This window comes from Corvus moneduloides, chromosome 18, assembly GCF_009650955.1.
Source record: "Corvus moneduloides isolate bCorMon1 chromosome 18, bCorMon1.pri, whole genome shotgun sequence".
In the NCBI taxonomy this organism is placed as follows: Eukaryota; Metazoa; Chordata; class Aves; order Passeriformes; family Corvidae; genus Corvus; species Corvus moneduloides.
This window is the reverse complement of record NC_045493.1, coordinates 6,039,162-6,060,828: the sequence shown is the minus strand read 5'-3', so window position 1 is coordinate 6,060,828 and position 21,667 is coordinate 6,039,162. Positions and strand designations below refer to the sequence as shown.

Below are 21,667 nucleotides of genomic sequence, written 5' to 3'. Positions count from 1 at the left end.
TAGCGCGGCTTCACTTCCGCCCGCTGCTCCGCCCTCCCTTCAAGCAGGCGCGCCCAGCGCCACCATCCCCCCCGCGCCCCCCGTCTCAGTGGTCTCGCCTAGCAGCCGCCCGTTCCCCAGCGCCGCTGCGGCCGCTCGCCCCGCCCCGCGGAGGGGAGTGCGCTCGGTGGCTCCGCCCGGCGCTTCCGCCCGGCGCTCGGTGCCGTGGGCGGAAGCAGCGGAGCGGCCGCGGCCCGAGGCAGGGGCTTGGGGGCTGTCCGTGAGGGGCTGGGGCTCCTCGCGGACGTTCCTGCGGTCGGCGCTGCTATGTCGGCGCTCCCGAGGAGCTACAACCCGTTCGCGGAGGACGACGACGAGGATGTGGCGCCGGCGGGTCCCGGCGGGGCGGGCGGCGCGGACCGGCAGCGGTTCCTGCAGCAGGAGGTGCTGCGCCGCTCCGCCGCCACTGCCGACAGCACCACCCGCTCGCTGTCGCTCCTCTACGAGTCTGAGCGCATCGGCGTGGCCGCCTCCGAGGTGGGTCGGGGCCGGGAGCGGAGCCTTCACCCCCGGGCCGCTGGGGAAGAGCCGCCGCAGGGCCCGAGCGCTCCCCCTTCGCTCAGACCTCTGGGACCGGAGTCTTGTTCTCCCTTCCTCCAGACAGTCTCCTGAAAAGTTCCTCCTTAGGGTTACTCGGTGTTCTCCAGGCAGCCTGTCCCTGTGTTTTCTGGGTGGTGGCGTTTAGGTTTTGAGGGAAAAATCCCAGTTACAGCCTGTCTGTCTGAGGCTGGGACTCGGCCGTGTCTTCAGCTCCTTTCAACCATTCTTACTAATTTTTATCTGACTAGAAAGTTTTCAGCAGTCCTCTTGGTTAGATGAAGGGCCTGCCTTGTTAGTTGTTTGTGATGTGCTTCGGTTCACCGTGATTAATCATTTCCTTCATTCCTCAGGCCCTGTTTCAGCATTTGTCTATTGTGTCACCTGCTCATGGGATGGTCCTTGGGTGATGTGGTTGCCTAAATTAACCCCAGAGCATCCCCAAGATGCAGCCAGTCCTTAGGCTCAGAGGGTTCTTGGTGGGACTTCTGTGAATTTTCAGACTCGTGATTTGTTTGTCCAGGAAATCACAAGTGAGGAATCAAGAATTCAGGCTTGACACAGGGCCTATGGTAAAACTTGAAGTCTGTGTGTTTGCTGCTTTATTGAGAGAGGGAGAAAAGAAGAAAATTCAGCTAAAACTTCGCAGAGTTTAGCAAGAATATGAACACAAGTTCTTTGTTTTGCACTGGTGGTAGCTGCAGGCAACTTTCCTTCCAGCATTAATCTTTGGATTACTTTGGAATAGTGTTTGTGCTGCTGAATTAGAAAATAATGTACTTGTACTTATAAAAATTCCTAAATCCTGCAGTGTTAGAATTAACTGAAATATTCCTGAAGCCTGAAGAAATTACGTTTGTGTTTATTTCGTTTGGTTATTCTGTTTGTAAATTATCAGAGACATCCCAGTAAGGTGAAAATAGAATCCCTTCCCAATGAAGGTGCTGTTCGTAACTAGAAATTGTCCTGCTTGCTCATTCCCCTGCCATAAACCTGTGCATTTCCTCATCACCCATGTGGTGATCAGCCATAGATGCAAATGTCAGCCTGACAAAAGGCCAGTGCAGAAAACTCCTGGATGCTGTTTGTGGTAGGTGCCAGGAAGCTGGCACGTCGCAGAGATGAGGATTTTACAGCTGGTTAATGCTGTGGCTGACAAGCAATTCTTGACTGAAATGTCCTGGAGGAAGAGGACTGAAAGAAGAAGCTGTTTGCCCTCAGAAACAGTCTGCACAGATGAAGGAACATTGTTATTTTTTCTTTAGGGTATCTGTTAATTCTTTGATGTCTCAGTTTATCCTGGCTTTATGATCTGCTTTTCTCTGTCAATGCCTCTTAGGAGCTCATCCGTCAGGGAGAGGCACTGAAGCGCACGGAGCAGATGGTGGATAAAATGGACCAGGACTTGAAGACGAGTCAAAGGCACATAAACAGCATCAAGAGTGTTTGGGGGGGCTTGGTAAACTACTTCAAAGCCAAACCTCCAGAGAGCAAGCCAGAGCAGAATGGAGCCCCTGAATATTATGCTAACAGCAGGCAAGTAACATAAACTTTTTATCTGGGACTTGTCTCCCACAGCATCTCTGAAATGTCACCAGAAAATCAGAATATAAAACATCTATTGATTCTTTCAAATTCCTGTGAACTCCTGAGATGGTCTATCTACCGTATTTCTTCAATGCCAAGGTCAATAGCAATGCTTTCTTTTTTTTTTTTTTTACTAGGTTAAAAGAAGCAATGACGTCTAGTAAAGAACAAGAGTCAAAATACCAGGAAAGCCATCCAAATTTAAGGAAGCTAGATAATTCAGGTTTGTTAACTTTATTTTACACTCAACGCCTGTCATTCATGTGGGGCAAACTTGCAGAAGGCAGAGACTCTTCAGCCTGCCCAGCTGCTGACTTACATTGCTGCCTAATATCTTGAGATTTGTATCCCAGCCTTCATGCTTTGAATTCTAGGGAATTGTTTCTATTAAACTCTTTATATCCATAGTGAAGATGTTATACTACTAAAGTCTAAACACATCCAGTGCTTATATTTGCATTGAGAGTGTACACAGTGTGCAGACAGGGTTTCCCCAGGTTTGCCATAATGTTACAAGTTCAGAGGTCCTCCTTTTAACCATCATTTGTCGTAGTTTTCAGATACATTTTCCTTGTTATTTCAAACATGGATTCTAACCCTTCATACTGAAGTCATTTCTTGATTCTCAGAAGGTGGTGTATGGAGTTTGGCCTTGTTCCTCCTTCTCTCAATCCGTTAACTTCTGTGAGGGCTTTTTCATACCAAATAACTGTTTCTTTATGAAGTGAGCCTCGGTTATTTAACACAGTAAGAGTGGGAAAGCAGCAGGATATCGATGATGTTGTGTGAGTAAGGAAGGCTTCGGGGACTTCGATCCCCATCCCACTCCATGTAGTGCCGAGGTCTGTCCAGCAGAGGCCAGAGCGGCTCCGGCGGCCTCAGCTGGGGCGGCTCCCTGCGGGTCCCGGTGACCGTCCCTCCCCTTTGTCCCCCCTGGACGTTCGCGGGCGGGCTGGGTTTGCTTTTCTCTCTCAACTCCCTACTAGAACTACAAGTGGCAGCCCAAAAGAGAATAATTGTAGCTTAAGTGTTCATCTTGAAAGCTGGCCTATAGACAGTGGTGCTGGACTACTCCTGGTACTCTGGTTATGTGTTTACCTGGCAGCTGTGTTCAAACTAATTTTTAACAGTCGTTCTAAAAGTTCAAAGCCTCTTCTCACAAGCTTTTTCATTATATAATATTCTGTACTCTTAACAGACAATGATTTCAACAAAGTAGATTTAGTTTCTTCAGTGCAAAGGGATGCCTACCCAAAGAACCAACAATTGCGAGCTTACCACCAGAAGATTGATAACAACTTAGGTGAGTGAAGAAAGTGAAGCTAATGTCATACAATTGTGAATTTTTGACTCCTAAACCAGATAAAATTACTAAGTGATATATTGCCAACACTTTTTTGTTTAGTTAACATGCAAAATTTGATGATAATTTAAAAAAAATTTGCTTGTATTTGCATTTCAAAACTATCCACATGGTACATCAGTTTGAACCAAAATAATTTAAAGCTATGCACAGCTTTTGAAATAAACATGTTTTGCCAAAAATAGAAGAATTGAAAGGCACTGAATATTTAATTTGTGGATTTGCTGCACTTCTTTTATTACTTCTCAAAACCATTCAGCTGAGTTTGCCTTCCTTTGTTCTGTAGCATATAGACAAAGTGCCTGTTTGCTTACATGTGTCACTGTGTAGCTGACCTAGAAAGAAGAGATTGAAAAAAAATCAGAAAGGAATAAATCAAAGAGAAATAGTCAGTCATAAGATCTAGTGGAAGCCCATTTGTTCTATTCACAAGCTGTGGAAAACTTACTAACCTCGAGAAGCATTTATACCATTCAATCATGCAATGAAATAATCACCTTTTGGTCAATTAGGAAATCTGGAAATGGGAGTTTTTCATCTATGATAAATAACTGCTTAGATTTCCAGCACATTGATATCATCTCTGCATGAAGTTTAAAGAAAAACAATTGAGCTAGTGAGCATACTGTGTGTATGCTGAGCAGGGAAAATATGTACCAAATTTTCTATGAGATACATTAAAAAAAAAGGTAAAAACTACATTACAGGGTATGTCATTTGATAAAGATCCAATTTGGTGTTAAGCATTTGCCGTTATAATGTAAGAAAGAAGGAAGTTACCATTTCTGGTAGTAACAGTACAAGTATGAATATATCCATCCTTCCTCTATTTCAGAGGAACGCTCAAGACTTGAGGAATTGTATCTTAATGTTTTCTAACCCAGGGGTTTGGAGAAGAAGGAATCCTGATAGTGTCCATTTAAACAGTATGTGTTATAGTACTTTGATTCCTTATGGTCCCTCTCTACCCTGACAGATGAGATGTCTTCTGGGCTGAGTCGCCTGAAGAGCCTTGCTCTTGGCCTGCAGACTGAAATAGAAGAGCAGGATGATATGTTGGATCGGCTTACAAAGAAAGTAGAGACACTGGATGTCAACATCAAAAACACTGATAGGAAAGTCCGACAACTTTAAAGGATTTTTAGAATTTCTTTTGTCCAGTGTTGGTTCATCCTGAACGCCTCATCTCAACCGATCTCTTAAAAAATCTTGGGTGGTGTCTGTTTCTCTTTTTTTTCTGCTGTGTTACTGGTTTTGTTGTCATTAAAATTACGTAGTTTTAAGTCAGCACAATAATTTACATTTCCTCTTAGTCTACACAGGAAAAGGGCATGTGGAGTAAAATCTCAGCATTGGGTCAGGATGCCCTGCTCAGTTGTGTAACTGCGTCATGTGCGCAGAGGAATTCGCACTCCACAGAGCTGCGGTGTCCTTGGCCTGGGATGAGAAAAAGAACTGCATTTTTGCCTCTGTTTTGGGGAACGGGCAGGGGGAACAGAATGTGCTGCTTTGTTCGGAGCAAATGTTGCTAATTCTGTTTACCTACAGATATGTTAAATTCTGAAAAAAGGCTGATTTCCAGCTGTAAAAATATTTTTAAGTGACTGTTCTGTGGCATTTCTGGAGCTTAAGGAAAGCTGTTCTGTGGACGTTGTAAAATATCAAGGGTGTCATGCAGTTATGGTAATATCCTGTGTGCGTTCCCTTTCCTAAGATGACTTTGCCCAAATGGTGCATCCACAAATTGTGGTTTTTATGTTTGGGTAACTAAATACTATTGCCTTAACAGTCTTGTCAGTAAAGATCTCTAAGGGTATCTTATGGTCTGCAAGAAATGTTCATTGACAGTGACCCAAAAAGTTTGGGTAACAAAATCAGGACTTAAATGTATGTGCTCTTGAAGATTCTTCTGCAGAAATGGTCACCATCTGTTTTTAATTTTCTGCTGTTTCTCAGCTTATTCATTTAGGTGGTTATTTGAAAAAATAGCTTCCATTTTAGAAATGGAGAGTTGATCTGATAGTGCACAAACAGATTGTAGAAGATTGTTCTTTAGCATTTATTTCAGATCTGATTAGGGATGGAGCAGATGCTGTGTTTTGCTAAGTAATGTGACTGTTAAGAAACCCCATTGTGGTTCACATACATCTGCACTGGCTTAGCAGGTATGAAAAATTCCTGCAAATGAGGAAAAGCCCAAAACCATTTTTGAGTCTTCCAGCTAGAATTTGGGCCTTTCACTTTGTTTTGTTCTTTTGTAAGGGTCACTGTAGAACAAAATAATCAAAATTCTGCTCCAGCCTGAAGACATGACAGTGAGACAAGTGAGAACTTGCTGTCTGTCTTGAAAACAAGCAAGTTGCTCCTGTTTGGAGAGGCCAGGGGACCTGTGTCAGTGTTGGAACATCACAAGTGACAGTGTGTGGCTAGGAAGAGATTGTTACTTTTGAAAATGCCACATTGCCTTATGAATTAAAGACCTTGGTGTTCTGTGCTATCAAACTTGTCCCCTTCACAGATGTCCCATTCACACCCCCCTTGTTCCTTTTTCAAGGGATTTGTTACCTTGAGCTCACTTGCCACAAGGTGCATCCAATTGTTAAGGAGATAAGAGAACTTGAGACTTTCTTCTTTTACTTTGTCTCCTGAAAGTTCACTTGTAGAAAAAGAAATCACTAAAACCACTACACTTAATGGACATAGTATTGTGGAAAAAATACTATTCCTGGCATTGCTAGCAGGGTTGAGTTGTGAATTAGATTTTAGGTGAGCCTTTGTTTCCTTTGTTACTGATGGCATTGATTTCAATCCCTCCCCAAAAAATCTGTTTTGCAGGGACATAAAACTTTAAGAGCTATTAAGTACCTTTAATTGCTTTTTAATTTTTCAGTGTGTATCATTTATGCTCATTTAGAACTATAAATAGCCTATTAATATTAATGTATCATTTTACTGTCTGAGTTTATACCCTGATTAATTCTCTTACTCTGTTAGAATATTTGTTAATTATATGATTTGATGTCTCAAGACAGTTGATACATTTACTTAGTAAATTATGCAATTGTTAGTATTCATATGTTAAGTACCTCAGTGAAGGAAGATTGAAATTTTTATTATACCTGGTTTTGTTTCTTACTTGTTTTAATAACACTCCTTTTAGTGTGAAGTCTGCCTTCACCTGTAAGCAACTGTCACAACTCAGTGTTTTACTGCTAAGGTAAGACTCTGATAACAAGGATGGACACTGAGATTTTCTTGAGTAAGGTGTGGCAAATGGAGGAAAAATGTCACTGGAGGACCCAGTTGTGTTATGTGTAGCAAGAAGTCTGGAGCTTGAATCCAAGCAAAAATCGTTGACTTAAGGGTGAAGCGTACTGCCTTTCTGATGTAAGCTATTCCCTTTTTAGTCTAAATTATTTCACAAAATAACTTCAAGTTTTTGAGCAAATGTGTAGTTGTATTGGTTTTATGAAATGTTCACTGCATCCTGGATATCTTTGGTGCCTTTAAAAACATGGGCAGGGAAGGGGAATAAAAAAATAAATCCCTATTTCTGCTTTGGGAATAAAAAATAAATCCCTGTTTGTGCTTTGAGAATGCCCTGATCCAAGCAGAGTAGAAACCCAGGATTTCAGCCATGTGGAATTTATACAGAGGTCTAACTTCTCATGTCTTCTAACAATCCCATTCACTGCCTCAGTAATGTATGCCTGCCTTTGCTTAGGTTTTCCTGCTCTCTTTATTACTTTTGTTTTGTTTTAATGGCCTTGTTTTAAAGGATCATTTCCCACACTGGATTTCTTTTGCAGGGGGAAAAAGATGGTGCATGGATATAAAAGAATTTCTGCTACAAACTGAATTGCTTGTGTCTGCTTTCACACTGATTTTTGCTGATAACAAACATAACTGACATGAGGAGACACCACTATTTTGTAATAGTGATGATTTTTTTTTCTCTTGGAATAATTTTCCATCCTACAGGAAAACGAAATTTAAAGAAAAATAACCACATGATTTTTGCTTTTCCAGGAAATGCCAGTTTGCATGTGTAATGAAGGATTTACTTCAGTAGCTTTACTTAGTGTTTCCTGAGATGGCATTTTATTTCTTCTTGGATACTGTTGAAAAACTTAAACTGTGTAGAGTCCAGGACTTTCAGAAGAAGTTTAATTTGCACTTATGTAGTAAAATAAATTATTTTGCCTACATATTCATGTTGGCATATAAGCTGGTGTTCTTGCAGCAAAACAGCTCTGGTTAATTTTATTGGCTTGGGTAGAAGTTTAATAAGGTCAGAAGAAGATGGCAAAAAAATATTTTAAGTATTCTTTATAAAAGGCAATTTGTCAGTTTCTCAAAAAGTTTGCTAATCAATTTTGAAGAGATTTTAAACACTGGGGAAGTAGTATATACCCTTCATAACACAGACAAAAAATTCTAAAAGCAGCAAGGGAAAAAAATGGGAATAACCAGTATCTGATGACTAGACTCCTAGGTGTATTTGAATTTTAAATTTCCTGAGCATTGAATTAAATCTTGTAACAAATGATATGTGCTGAATGTTAGTCCATACTACACAGATTCTGTTGCTGTGCTGGCTGTATTGGCCCTACTGAAATTGTTGGGACACAATGGTGTCAGGGGTTCTTTTAATGTGTGAAATTCACCTGAAGTATTTTGCTGCCTAGTAGTTTTTGTGATGTCTTTTGTTAAATGGTGAAATAGAAGATACTTTCCAACCACTCTGCCTTCTGAACAAACAGATTTTTGTAGGCATTTTTACAAGCATAACAACATATGGAGGATATGTGTTAATTTTTACTTTGAAATACATAGGACTTAATTTTTAAATCACAGGTGTGATTTAAAATTATTTGTGTCTATGGCTTTTTAAAATAGAACTTTTAATTCTGTGCCACCCAGGTATAACACTTTTTGTACAAGTCAAATTGCATTCTCTTTTATTTAAATGCTAAACTGAACTGTAGTTCAGCAATTTAAGAGATTGAATGGAATGAGTGTTGAATGGTAAGACAGTAAATAAAAGGTGTTTGTTGTTAATAAAGAGTTGTTGCATTTATTTTTTTATTACAACTTCGTTGATATTTTTCCTTCATAATATCTGTTAAAATGCAGGACCTACTCTATCAGGTTTGTGCTAGCATGGACGTAAGTTTGCAGCTGGTGGGTTTTGTTTTCTAAGAATAAAAAGAGGGTATGACATTTCTATGTTATTCTTGAGCAGATCCTCTTAGATCCTGAGAGAGGAATGTAAACCAGCATTTATTTTTGCAAAAAAATTATTTTTGATGATAAAATAATTCCAGATGTTGCTTAAAAAGTAACCTTGCCATAGTGCTTGGTATTATCAGGAATATCAATAACTGGATGTATGCATGAACAAGGCAGGTGAAACAGGTGTAAGGCAAAAAAAGATACAAACCATCTTGAAAACCTTCTTGTGATATTTGTGTGGTCCCAAATTGGGTGATGGTAGAAAAATCTTTGAATGTCTTGACCTTCAGGTAGGTTCTTACTGTAAGAAAATGAAGGGAGGAACTTGGCTTCTGAATTTTTTTTTTTGCAGTAGAGTTTAATTTTGTTTGATCCTGTAAAGCAGAGATTCAGAAGTGCTATTTATTACAAAAGCTCTGAAAAGGGAAAGTTAATAGAGAGACTGACAGATTTTTAAAAAATTCAGATAACTTTGGTTTGCTGCCTTTTTGCTGAGAGTTCTTCAACAAATGGGAATTGAGAGCCCTTCTGTCTCTGCACGTGATTGTTGCATATAGAAAAATCAAAATAGTACAAAGAGCACAGTGGGAGATGATAGAGAACGGAGCAGTGCAGTCGATTCTGGATCTCTGCTAGGAATATTAATAGTTTGCTTGCTCTGCTGGCATGAGAATCAGTTTCAGACTCTTCAGGGTATTTCTCAGACAGCTGGTTTTTTATGGCTGGTCAGGCATTTCAACCCTTTGTGTATTCTCAAGGACTTCCTTGCTTACAGTGCAGTCCCTGCCTTCCTGGGGAATGAGTGAGGGGAAGGGGAGGTAAAGGATGCTCATCCAAGTACTTAACACCAGGCAGAGCAGGGGCTGTTGGAATGAAGGACTCCATGGTTCTGCCTGCCCCTCTCCCTGCTTCTGAAAAGAGATTTGGCTTTAAGAGGGAGTTCTACGATTTTAATTTCTTTTTGGTTGGTTGGTTTGCTTCCAAATAAATTTATTACAAATTCCCAGACTGGGAAAATATGAAGCACAACCCCACTGGGGCTAGAACCGAGGGGTTGGTAGAGCTCAGTTGAAAGCAAGCAGGGTGGTGCCTCCAGAATAAGCAGGCTGCCAAATTGGGAGGATCCCTGAATGCCAGGCAGGGTTTACTAAATACAGTGACTGTGCAGCCCTGCCTCCACTATAAAAAGTCTAGATGGACTGTGACTTTGCTGTTGGTGAGGCAGAACCTTCTACAAAATGGACTTCCAGCTCTAGCTGTGGGTATTTTGTGGAGAACAGTGGGCCTCTCAATTCAAGATGACTCTCCTTTTCCCTCCACATTAACTGTAAATCTGCTCTCTCTGTTAATGGACAGCAGTCACTGGCCAGCGCTGAGCTCTACCCCAGGCCAGCACTCTGAAGAGCTGCTGAATTTCTGTCACTTGAAAGAACAAACCTTTGGCCAGCCCTGGGGTGTCTCACAGCCTCACAGCGCCAGCGAGGGCAGCAAGAGTATGGAGTGTGCCACCAAGGCCACGCTTTGGGCGTTAACCCTCCAGTGCAGAAAGATGATAGTTAGGAAAGGGTATGTCAGGTGCTGACAGCCCTAGAGTAGGAGCCACTGCCCAAAGGAGTTTATAATTTCAGATCTACCATGTTAGGGCAGTTGGGAAGAATTACACAGTTAATCTTCCTTTGATTTTACTCCAAAAAATTTCTTCATTGATTTTACTTCACAAAATTCACCCAGTCTCCTCCTATGGGAAAGAAATAGCTAAGAGAAGAGTTTTCCTTCAGTATGCCCTCATCGGTTGACTGGTTTTTGCCAGCTCTAATTGAGTTCGAATTATGTAGGTTGTAAAACCTGACCTGCTTGCCCTAAAATTTGAGCCCCAGATTTCTCTTAGAATTTCTGTGCTCTTTCTTTGCATGTAATGTTTGTCAACTGGGTGCCTTTGAAGAAAAATTCCTGCAGGAATTGCCTTGTGTGAAGCAACTGCAAAGGGTGGTGGTGCAGTCGGCTCTTGGCTCCCAGTAAGATCCACAGTAATGTCGGTGCTGGGTTACTGCATACCACTGCTCCCAACCTCAGGTCTTGAAAGTCTTAACTTTATGGCCCTATTTTCATCATTTCCTTGTGCCTGGATTGGCCAACCTGTTTACATCTCTGCCCACTGATCCTCTTGGATGATGATGACAGGATGTTCCTTTCCTCTTTGAGTGAAGACTGGGTAGAGAGGCAGCCAAGAAATCCAGCAGTTCAATATAAATAGGTCATGTAACAAAGCAAAGGTTGAAACCTGATTGCATCTACCCATGGAGAAAGGTTTGTGAGGAAGGACATCAGCTTGTATTTTTCTTCCTGGAATAATGCAAGCAGGATGACCAGGACTGAATGCCCAAGGACTTACTACTTGTAATTTGACTTTTGTGGAAAGCCAAGAACTCTTAAAAGGCAGGATTTTGATGGAGACTCAGACAATTCCAGATTCAAAGTTCTGCAGCCTTCTGCCCTGAAAATAATGTATAGGCTGCTAACAGCACTGCAGAGGAGACCTGAGTCATTTTATCTGCTTCATTGCACATTGTTGTTAAAGCTGTTGACATTTCTGGCATTTATCTTGTTCCTAAAGCTCCACACATTCATACAGCATGGATAGGAGCTAGGAGGGTTTGTGGGTGCTTTTGGGATCCTCCCCACATGTGCTCAGAATGCAAGGCAGGCGCAGTTAGCGACAATGCAGAGCCCACTTTGCTATACCCAAACTGCCACTGCCACCTCCCACCTCTTCTCCACATGCTCCCTGTGCAGGTGTGACTGAGCCAGGTAGAAAATATTCATCAGCACATGGAGAGAAGGGTGTTCTTTCCTAAATGACATAGTTGCAATAGTTCAGTCACGGGTTAATTTTTGTTGAATGACCTGAAACTGAATTGCAACATTAAGCAGGTGAGAAAACAAGCTCCTGAGGGGCCTCTTATGAAGGCACCAACCTTATCGAGCCACAGAACAACTCTGGCATGCCCTGAACTGGCATTTGTAATGTAGCCTTGTTCTCAAGGCTTAAACACGGCCTTTTAGATACAGAAGTGCAGATCTGATTTGTCCCTCTCCTAATTAGGTGTCAGAGTCTTCCCAGATAAACCAAAATATCACTGGGAACCTTTCTGCTGAATGACAGCAGAAAATGCTGAACAAAGACCCCTCTGCTTTTTATGCACACGTCTCCTCTTAATGCTTACTTGTATTACTTTGAAGAATACCCTCCCATACCAGCACTATTTTTAGACGTCCATATAAGTTGTCATCCTGCTCATCTATCTGATCTTTCATTGCTGACTTTGGAAAGTTATTTTCCTTAGCTATAACCCCCAGCAATTTCCCATGCCATCCAAGTAATACATTCATTACTGAAACTTGTGTGATTTAATAATTTCCTGGCACAATAATTCCAAAATGGAATTATTGTGCCAGGGAGGAAAAATGGATAAGGATTTTTCCATCTCCAGGTATTTATTTTACTGCCTGAATCCTTGCTCTTGACCCTTTTGAATGGCTTTCTGTCGAGCTGGATTTCAACTGCTTGTCCAGTGCTTGTCTGAGAAAGACCTTCATCCTTGCAGCTGAAAGTGGAGGGAGGGAACCTCATTCACAGGAATCTGACGTACCTGATTGCTGTAGTATTTCTAGCTTTGGATTTCTGGAGCTGTTTTCTTTTCCACAATCTCCATAAGCTAAACAAACACCTTTTTTTCAATCACCTGCTTTACTAATCAGTGTTTGAAATGCAATATTGAGGCCTTGCTTTCCACTCAAGCCAGCTGTGCTGGGTTTACAGTGGCAGCCTGCCAGGAGCCTGAGGGTTTCACCTGTGCCCAAGTGAGGTAGGATGAAGAGCACAACCAAAGTAGCTCTTCTGTGGGACACAGCCCCACATTGCTGGTTTCTGTGTATTACTGGACACCAGCAGCTACTGCCAATGACAGAGCAGTGAGGTCTGGGGCATTAAACAGCAAGATGCTGGAGCCTTAAATTAAGAATGTACTTATTTAGGAAATAGGTGTGTATTTATGTTGAGCACCACATTAGAACCATTAAGCGTCCTTATATCTTTGCAGTTAGGCACAAGTAGATGTACTGCTGAGTCAGCCTAGCTGTGTTAATGACCCCAGCAGATCTCTAGGGAATGTCTCTGCTTCCCCACGTGTCTCAAGTGTCAGGGTTTTATGAAGCTGATTCCTGTGAGAACAATTTTTGTTATTTGAGAGAATCATTAATTCCAACATACTCTTCCCTGGAGCAGTGATAAATAAAGGCATTAGATAACATTTCAAAATACATTTGTTAAGCCTCTATCATCTTTTTTTTGTACCTGCCCAAAAGTATAAAATGAACAGTCAAGAGAAGGAATAGAACTTCTGCTGAGTCTCAGATGCTCTGTTGTCCAATTGCTCAGTCATCTGTAGGTCATGTAGATCATGTTTTATTTTAACTCTCATCAATTGCTCTGCTGTTTTAGTACCTCTCTCTGTAGTATGGAGTGACTGGAAGATTGCCAAGTAAAGGGAAGTCTGTGTGTGAACAGCCAGGAGGGATAATGCGTAAATCTGCTGGAAAGAGGCAATTAAAGGCAGCATTGAGATATAATGAAAAATAGACAATATTGAGCCTCAACAGAAATAGCAACATAAACAGCAGCTACTGTACTGTGAAGTGAACTTTGCTGTAAATAACTGCATTTTACAGAAAACAGATGGATTGTGAAATCTGTGAGCAGATTTACAGAAAGCAGTTTCGTCTTCAGGAACACATCCATGTTGATGTTTGGCATATCCTCCTGGCCCAAAGGGACAAAAGGTGGCTTCTTCCTGCTGTTATATTTACAGAGTCCAGGGGGGAGCTGCAAAGTTGGGCTACATGCAAGCCAAATAGAGCTGAAAATAATTTTGCATGTCATATGTAACTATGAATGGAGATGACAGAGGAAGTGATATCTGAGATCAGCAGTGTAATAGATGCTGCCTTGTTGTTTCGTAACCCAGCAGCTGAGGAGATAACACACCAGTGAATGCATCAGGAAGCCCTGCCTAACCAGAGACCATGCTCACAGCTTGCCACGACCTTGGCATCACCAGCAAATCCAACTGCATCATTTTTCGACATGAGTGGGTGGACTGGGAAAGGACAGACCATTCCAAAATGTTTAACTTTATATTACAAATTAGAGTGGATTCAGACCACATTTTAATCCTATGGCCTAGATTTCACTACCCTTGTTTTGGAATAATTGATCAAAATGCTCAAGAGTTCCCTGTATTCTACCATTTATTCTGCTATTTTGCTGCCTTTGTGAAAGACTATGACCAGTCACAGCCCAGATATAGCAAATCAAGCTCCTGTTTGCAGACACGAGCTTGGCAATATGCATTAACTGAACATAGTTCTTGCATCAGGCAACACATCATGTGCTGTCTCACTCACATTCTGAGCTAGAAGAGAAATATGTAGATATTTAAAGATCTTGAGGGGGTCCATGAAAGTGCTTATTTCTTAACACTAAACTTGTTTCTTTTAATTCTTTAGTTTGCCTCTTCCAGCATAACCAAAGAAACAAAAGAAACAAAAGAAGAGCTGCTTATTATTAACATGTTTCAGTCTTCACAAAATGGGTAGAAACACATAAAGATGACTCACTTTTGGTGTGCTGTAGCTAGAGCCTTACTCCATCCAGAATTTTAAACACTAGACTCTGGCTGAGTTGGAACAAATGACTTGTGGAGAGCTAAGATGAAAGAGGGAAAATTCTGACACTGGGGTTAGAAATCATCCCTTTTATTCCTGGATGCAGTATGGCTAGGTGAAGAAAGAAGGAGGCAACTAAAAGCTACTCCATAACAACCTCCATATACTCTTTTTGAAATTAGTACTTTATTAGATCACATTTTTTCCATGATAAGGACCAAAAATCTGCAAAGAAACATGGCAATAAAATGCTAAATAAATGGTTTAACTAGCCCTTTGTATGCTTCCCCTTTCATTTTTTTGTGTTTGCTAAAGATACACTACATATCTGGAACAGCAGTTTGCCAAAAGTGTGATGTAATTTTTTATGTTTCAGGGCATCCCTCAGGCCTTTAGAAAAGTAGAAAGTACCAAATACTCTTTAAATTCAGGAAGAGCTTTCTAAAAAGATTAATTATACTCTAAAAAGACAGCACTGTAAATTCCCTCTGGTGCTTGTTAAGGCCTCTGCACAGTTTTTCTCCCTTTTTTCAACATCCCTCATACAAGTAGCATCAGTTACACTGAAAGCTCTGGCATAAAGGGGCATGGCTGTTTTCATCTTGTGTCATCTAAATTCATTCTAGTGACAGGGTTGCAAAGTGCTTACATATTGCTTCTGCCTAGTAGGCACTGAGCACTAACAGGAATTTTTTTTTAGGTAGACATTTTATTATGAGGACTTTCAGCTTGTAAGCCTGTGCTTGCCTACATTTTATTCCAGCTCAGCCATCTTGCTTGTTGTCAATAATCTAAAAGGTAGTAAATGTATGAATGTTGAACCTCTCTGGGAAACATCTCTGTCTTGTGTTTGTATCTTGAAAATTCTAAAAAAAAAAAAAAAAAAAAAAAAAAAAAAAAAAAAAAAAAAAAAAAAATCCAGAAAAGCCAGTCTGTCGCATTCAGGTTGTATATGTCATTAAGAAACAAGAAATGCAGAGAATGTCCATTAAAACCTGTTCCACAAACAACTCCAGACAGAAAGCCAGGAGTGAGTAAGAAAATGAGAGTGACTTTTATCTTCAGCTTCCTGAAGTCCTATAAGCTGATAGAAAAAAACCTAGGGCCTTTGTGATACATAAAACAGCATTACAGAGTCTAACAAAAACCTGTTTTTGAAGGGGAGAACACAGTTCAGAAAATAATGGTGTTGTCAGGAGAGGATTTCTGAACCTATATTTAAAGTTAATGCAGACAAAGGTACAGATTCATATTAAAGCAGGAATTTGGGCATAAGGAAAGGGAACAAAAGTATTTCATGAACAATAAAACTAATTCAAGAAGGTACGGACCTTGGTCAAAGATTTTTTTTTTTTTTTTCATGATTTGCACTGACTGCTTCATAGATTTGCCAATAAAAGCTGAACTCCCACTTCAGCCATTCCTTCTAAATAAAAGTCTCTCTATTCTCTGGCCGCCTGTCTTCATGAAACTTGCCGGAATCCAGTATCTTTGGGCTTATTCCTCTCCATCACATATGGTTGAAGTTGGCCAATGGTCTCAAAACAGTCTGTGGTGGGGAAAAGGAAGCAGGCAAACATAGGGAAAGCACAGTCATAAAGACTTGTTTCCTTCTGAGGATGGGGGAATTCATAGCTTATGAATTTTGAGTACTTCTTTCCAGGAGTAGGGGAAGGGGAAATATATTCTAAATATCCTTTAGAAAATAAAAAGTCTGTTTACCATCTCTGTGGTTTACCACTACATTCTAAAATGTAACTTGGTTTCTGCTTTTCTTGGCTTCATTCTCTTTCCTGACAATATAATAATGTTAAAAAAATGAACACTGAGGATTTCCCTCTTGAGGAAATAGCTAAAAGGCCCTAATTCAGCATTTCTCGAATCACCCTATTAATCTGCAACTGGACAACATTGGCCTTGCTATAGGACACCCGTGATAACCAGCAGACCCCTCCAGGTCCTTTCCAGCCCTTTCTCATTCCCTATTTCTGCACACTGACTAGTTATGCTCCTAAATGGTAATTAAGGATCAGACCATTTCGGCTAAAATTTTACTTGGTTTATATATAAACATAGCTTGGTTTCTGTCATTCTAAACCTAGTGAAATTAGCAAGAGATGCACACTGGATTTATATGAGCTACCTCATCTCTTGCCATTGCTCGGATTTTCAAAGAACACATTCACTCTCTACCTGCTTGATGAATGAGCTGCCAGAGAAAACACTCTGGAGGAATTCAGCTTCTAAAAGGGTTGATGTAGGATGCAGCCCTGATGCATCTGTCAGGATTTTGAAGACAGACGTTGACTCCCCTGCCCTTTATCTGGCTTGGCGTCACTGACCACTACACCCCTGTTTTTACAAGGCTGGGCTGGAGGAGTTGCAATTTCAGCTAAGAAACTGCCATGCAAGGAATTCAGCACCTGCTGCAAAGCCTGAAGAGCACCAGTGTCCAGGGAAGGAGTAAACAACTCTACAAATGCACAGAGAGCATTGATATCGGCGTCCTGCTCATGGACAGAAATGGCTCCTTCAGATGGAAATGCTCTTGGGAGGCAAAACAGGCATATTGTTTGCATGTTACAGGTAAATTGTGTGTCACTGTGGCATTCTCTGTGGGGAACCCTAAGACCTCCAGCCTGCACTGCTACTGCCTCTAGACACTCCTGTTCATTTTGACATTAAATGCTATCAGAATCTGCTGATGGAGATGATGAAGAGATGGAGATGATAATCTCCAGCAGAGCTTTCATGTGCAGGGAATACAGAATGGGGCTTCACATACTGAACTAAATTCCTAAAGTGACCTTTATCAAGAATATGTCAAGAGTAAAATCCACCATAACAGGACTCTCTTTAAGTGCTAAGTGTGTACAACACCATTCTCCTGTCAAAGAATGAATTAGACATTAAACAATTACGTATTAAACAACTCCGCAACATAATCTTTACATTTCAAATAACTTCTTCAGACACATTACAATTTTTACCAGCCTGCTCTCAGGAGCTTGCGCAATAACTTAAAAAAAACAGAAGAAACTCATCCAGAGCCTCAGAGCGCTTTGTATGACCCAGAGTTATGCATTCAGTAAGAACAGATGGAAAAGGATAATTGAATTCCAGGCAAAGAGAGCATTATTTGAATGGAACTTTGCAGTGAAGTGAAGGATTGCAGGACACGTACAAAGAATCAGTTCTGGATGGGAGACAGTGACAGAAGACAGTTCTTGACTCAGCAGCAAGGAGTTTGTTGGAAGGAGAGAGAAGAGACAGAGAGGAGGAAAGGGGCCGACGCCACTGTCTCCAAGAGACAAGCTGGAAAGAAGTCCAAGGAGCAAGGGTGTGGTTTGAAAAACAAGGAGTACAATTTCAAACTGGATTCTGAAGCAAACAGGGCAGTCAGCGAGGGCCTTGAGATGCATGAAATGCAAATTTTCTCCACGAGAGATGGAATCAGAACTTTGGGAGTTGTTGTGACACTCTGTCGTTGCTGCACCAAAACATCTTTGTGCTGTGACTGCTGATCCAGCGTTCCTACGGTTTGCATTTATCTGTTAGGCAAAACAGTGACAGTGCCAGGCAGCATTCAGCTGGGAACAGATGTGGATCAACATCCTGCATTTAGTGCTTTGCCACATGCAGCAGCTCCCCAGCAGTTTGCAGTGATCATGCACAAGGATGTGCAAGTCCAACTCACAGACTCCTTGTTCCTTGGATCTGCACTTTGATGAACACTCCCAAGTGTTTGAGTGTTCCCACTCAGGCAGGTCTCCTGTAGTGGATGCTTTCTCATACAGGCCAGAAGACGTGCCAGTGACTTTTTTTACCTTCTTGTATCAAAACAGTAAAGTGGCCAAACATTTGGAAATTGAACACTTGTGTAGTTAACCAGTGATTTGAACGGATGTTGTTGAGCAAGAACCTGAGAGAAACATTTAAGAGAAGCGCACATTATTTTTTCAGTGAGACTTCCTTGGCTGATTCTGTGGGAAGAAGACTGGGAACATACATACAACATTTTTCCATACATACAACATTTTTCCGTGTAAATAACAGCCCCTCCAAGACAAAAATGCAGCTGTTCTCAGGGCTCCTCTCAAACACTGGAAAAAGAGCATCAGGCTGCCATCCATAGGATGAGCCAGAAACCCAAATATTTGGATGAGAGCAACCTCTGAAAAAAACAGAGAAACATTTACCAGGAGCTTTTTCATTTGCATTGTTAAAGGATTGCTAGGGATTACACCCTTCTCAGCTACTGAGTGTGGTGGCTCTGCCTTGTATAAAGGAGCAGGAGAGCAGTCAGCTAATCACAGGGACATTAACACAGCAAACCATTAGGGACCTTTTACATTCCCTTTTAACAGACTACAGACTGTAGGAAAAATACCTCAAATAAGGCCAGTAGTGCCTTTTCATTGAGAGACCCCAAACTAAATATAGAAAACAAATATATTTAAAACATCCATGCACACAGCTGACAGTACAGAGGTCAGTTTCTTTAGCTGTGGAAGCTCAGCAGGCCGCAAAGTGGAGAAAAGATGGCAAAATACTTTTCCCATTTTTTTGATTTGTGCAAAAATGTCCAACATTCTCAGCTCACTCTTCAGAGCTGATCACACTTGCAAAGAATCCAACCCTTGGGATCAGCAAAGCCAGGTCTTAGAAAGGACAGATATTTAAACACAGAGCAGCGCAAAGAAGATACAAATGAGAAAGACATCAGCAGACAGAAGTGTGGCAAAGCACTTTTACATAAAGTGAGATACTTTTTTTACTACAGAAATTATGGGATGTTGTAATTAGGATTTGGCCAGCTGGGAGTGGGCATGAAGGATTATATTATTAAAATTGGAGTGAAGAAATATAACAGACCTTTAATTTTAATTATACTTTAAAAGAGCCTTGGTTTCCTTAGCCAGTGATCTCGCTAGTTCATGGCAGCAGCTTAGTGCCAGACTATTAAGATTGCACACAGTACACAGTGACTTCTGTGCATTTGTAATTCTTAATAATAAAAATATCTCAGAGGAAAATCTGTTGCTCCTTTGTCACAATTTTCTTTAAAATATTAATGATATAAAAATATATATAACTGTGTACACTACACAAGAGGTACTACTTAATTTGTACAATAAGTGATGAAAGTATGTGGCTTGGTTTTTTTAAGAAATAGAAATAAATTAGCAAAAATAGGAGCTCTGGATATAATTAATTAGCATCCATAAAGTGAATGTGTGGGAGGGAAGTTGACAGAACAAGCTCACTACACCAAAATGGGCTGGTGACAGATATGTCCTGATGTCCCACTGGTGGTCTCTCTCTGCAGCACTGCTGACTTGCCCGCATTTAGAAACTCATAACCCACCATAATTAAACTGCAACTAACAAACCTACAGAGCAGATGCTACTCAAACCCCTTTGGACCACATAAAGAAAAGTTGTCTCCACCTTAGCTCCAGTTTTTGCTTTGTTTTTTTGAGGGACCAGACCTTGGTGTGTAACCCCAATCCTGAGTCCTCTGGGGAGAGCTACAGATCCCAGAGCTCTGCAGGGATGGGGCTTTAGCAGCATCTCATTCTCAGCCACCTGTTCAATGGGCTGTTCAGGGTTTCCTCAGTCCAGCTGTAGACCTTCAGTCTCCCATTCGTGACCAAGGGATCCCCATGGCTGCAGTCTGGAACCGTGTGTGCCAGTAGGAACCCAGGTGTCTCAGCGAGCCACACCTATGATTCCTTTGGAAACTTAACCCAGTTTTGGTAATTCCCAACTCCATGTACTAAAAATGAATGAGGTTAAACGAAAATAATGAGGTTTTAAATTGTAATGTATTTGAACTTGTTTTAATCTGCCTTCTGGTTTTGAGTCTTCAGGGGTCCCTTGTTCAGCTTTGTATTAGAGATTCTCCTATAATCTTGTGTTTCCCAGAGCTGAGCTCTCTGGGAAAATGTGAACAACACAATACTCTGGATAAAACTGCTGGAGCTAGCACTACTGCAGCCATTTCCACCTCAAAGGATTACTGTAATTTAGGAGAAATAGCACTAACGTTACCTTCACCTCCCTCATCTAATGCTAATGGGATGCCTAGGAGTGAGGGTAAAAAAAAAAGGTGTTGATGTATCTCTTGTATGTTGGACCCTTTGCTTCTTGGTTATTCAATAGCTTCCGACTCACAATGTCAACTCTTGGGGAAGGAGCCCTATTTCTATTTCAAAATTGAACAGGGCAGAACAGTTGGATGGTTTTCATAGCTGGTAACATGTCATAAACCCCATCGCCTACCTTCAGCCATGACTGCAGGTAGCAAAGCCCACATGGTGCTAGGGCTAAGTCGGTGGGTGGTGAGCCAAGAGCAACCGTCTGACCCAGCCAGACCCCAGTGCCTTTGGGCGTTCTGGGGCTGCCAAGGAGAAGGAGGAGAAGGACGAGAAGGAGGAGAAGAAGGGTCGCACTTTGGCACAGTCAGCCACGACGGCAGGTGCCAGGCAGGCGGCTCCTGGCTTCCAGAGCCCACCAGGCAGCTCCTGGGTGTTCCTTGTCTTACTCCTCACCTCTAGCGGGAGTCACGGGGCGCTGAGGGGAGCATCGCCCCGGCGCGGTCGCGCGGCTGTGGGGAAGGGGAGGGAGAAGCCCCGAGGGTCGGTGTGAGGGTGGGCCGGGGACAGCGCTGGGGGTCCGTGTGAGGACTGGCCGGGGGGCAGCGCCAGGGGTCCGTGTGAGGCTGGGCCGGGAGGGACCCCGGGGTCGGTATGAGGGTGGGTCAGGAGGAGTCCCGAGGGTCGGTGTGAGGGTGGGTCTGGGGCAGGCCCGGGGGTCGCGGTGAGGGTGGGCCGGGGGCAGCGCCGGAGGGAGCCGGGGAGGGGGCCGGGTCACGTGAGCGTGTGTGGCAGCAGCGGAAGGATATCTGCACTCTGACAAGCCCTCCCGCCCCTCTCCGCTGGCCGTAGCTGCGGCAGGGACCACCCGCTCCTCAGAACCCCGTTCCCAGCCCGTGCCCTCAGCGGGAGTGAGGGATAGAGGGGCAGAGGAAAGCGGGAGGGTGATGGCGGGCGAGAGGCGGCGGCGATGGGCGGGGGAAGAAGGGCGGCGGGGAGGGACTATTTGAGGAGACCCTGGCAGGCTGGTGAGGTGCGGAGTGATCCCAGCGAGTGAGCGGCCCCGCGCCGAGGCCGAGGAGGG

General features: G+C 42.4%; 1 protein-coding gene and 1 long non-coding RNA gene across 2 annotated transcripts; one reads left to right on the top strand and one right to left on the bottom strand.

The window, feature by feature from the left end:
- Positions 1–81: 81 nt before the first annotated feature.
- SNAP29 (synaptosome associated protein 29) lies at positions 82–8,591 on the top strand. The gene is made up of 5 exons (XM_032128300.1): positions 82–516; positions 1,916–2,112; positions 2,301–2,386; positions 3,362–3,466; positions 4,503–8,591. The coding sequence occupies exons 1-5, from the start codon at positions 307–309 to the stop codon at positions 4,658–4,660; spliced, it is 756 nt and encodes a 251-aa protein (XP_031984191.1). The 5' UTR covers positions 82–306; the 3' UTR covers positions 4,661–8,591.
- Positions 8,592–14,649: 6,058 nt separating this feature from the next.
- LOC116453025 lies at positions 14,650–21,553 on the bottom strand. Its single transcript, XR_004243655.1, has 2 exons — positions 20,771–21,553; positions 14,650–18,407 (listed from the first exon to the last, which is right to left on the bottom strand). It is a non-coding gene; the product is annotated as an uncharacterized LOC116453025 (long non-coding RNA).
- Positions 21,554–21,667: the final 114 nt, after the last annotated feature.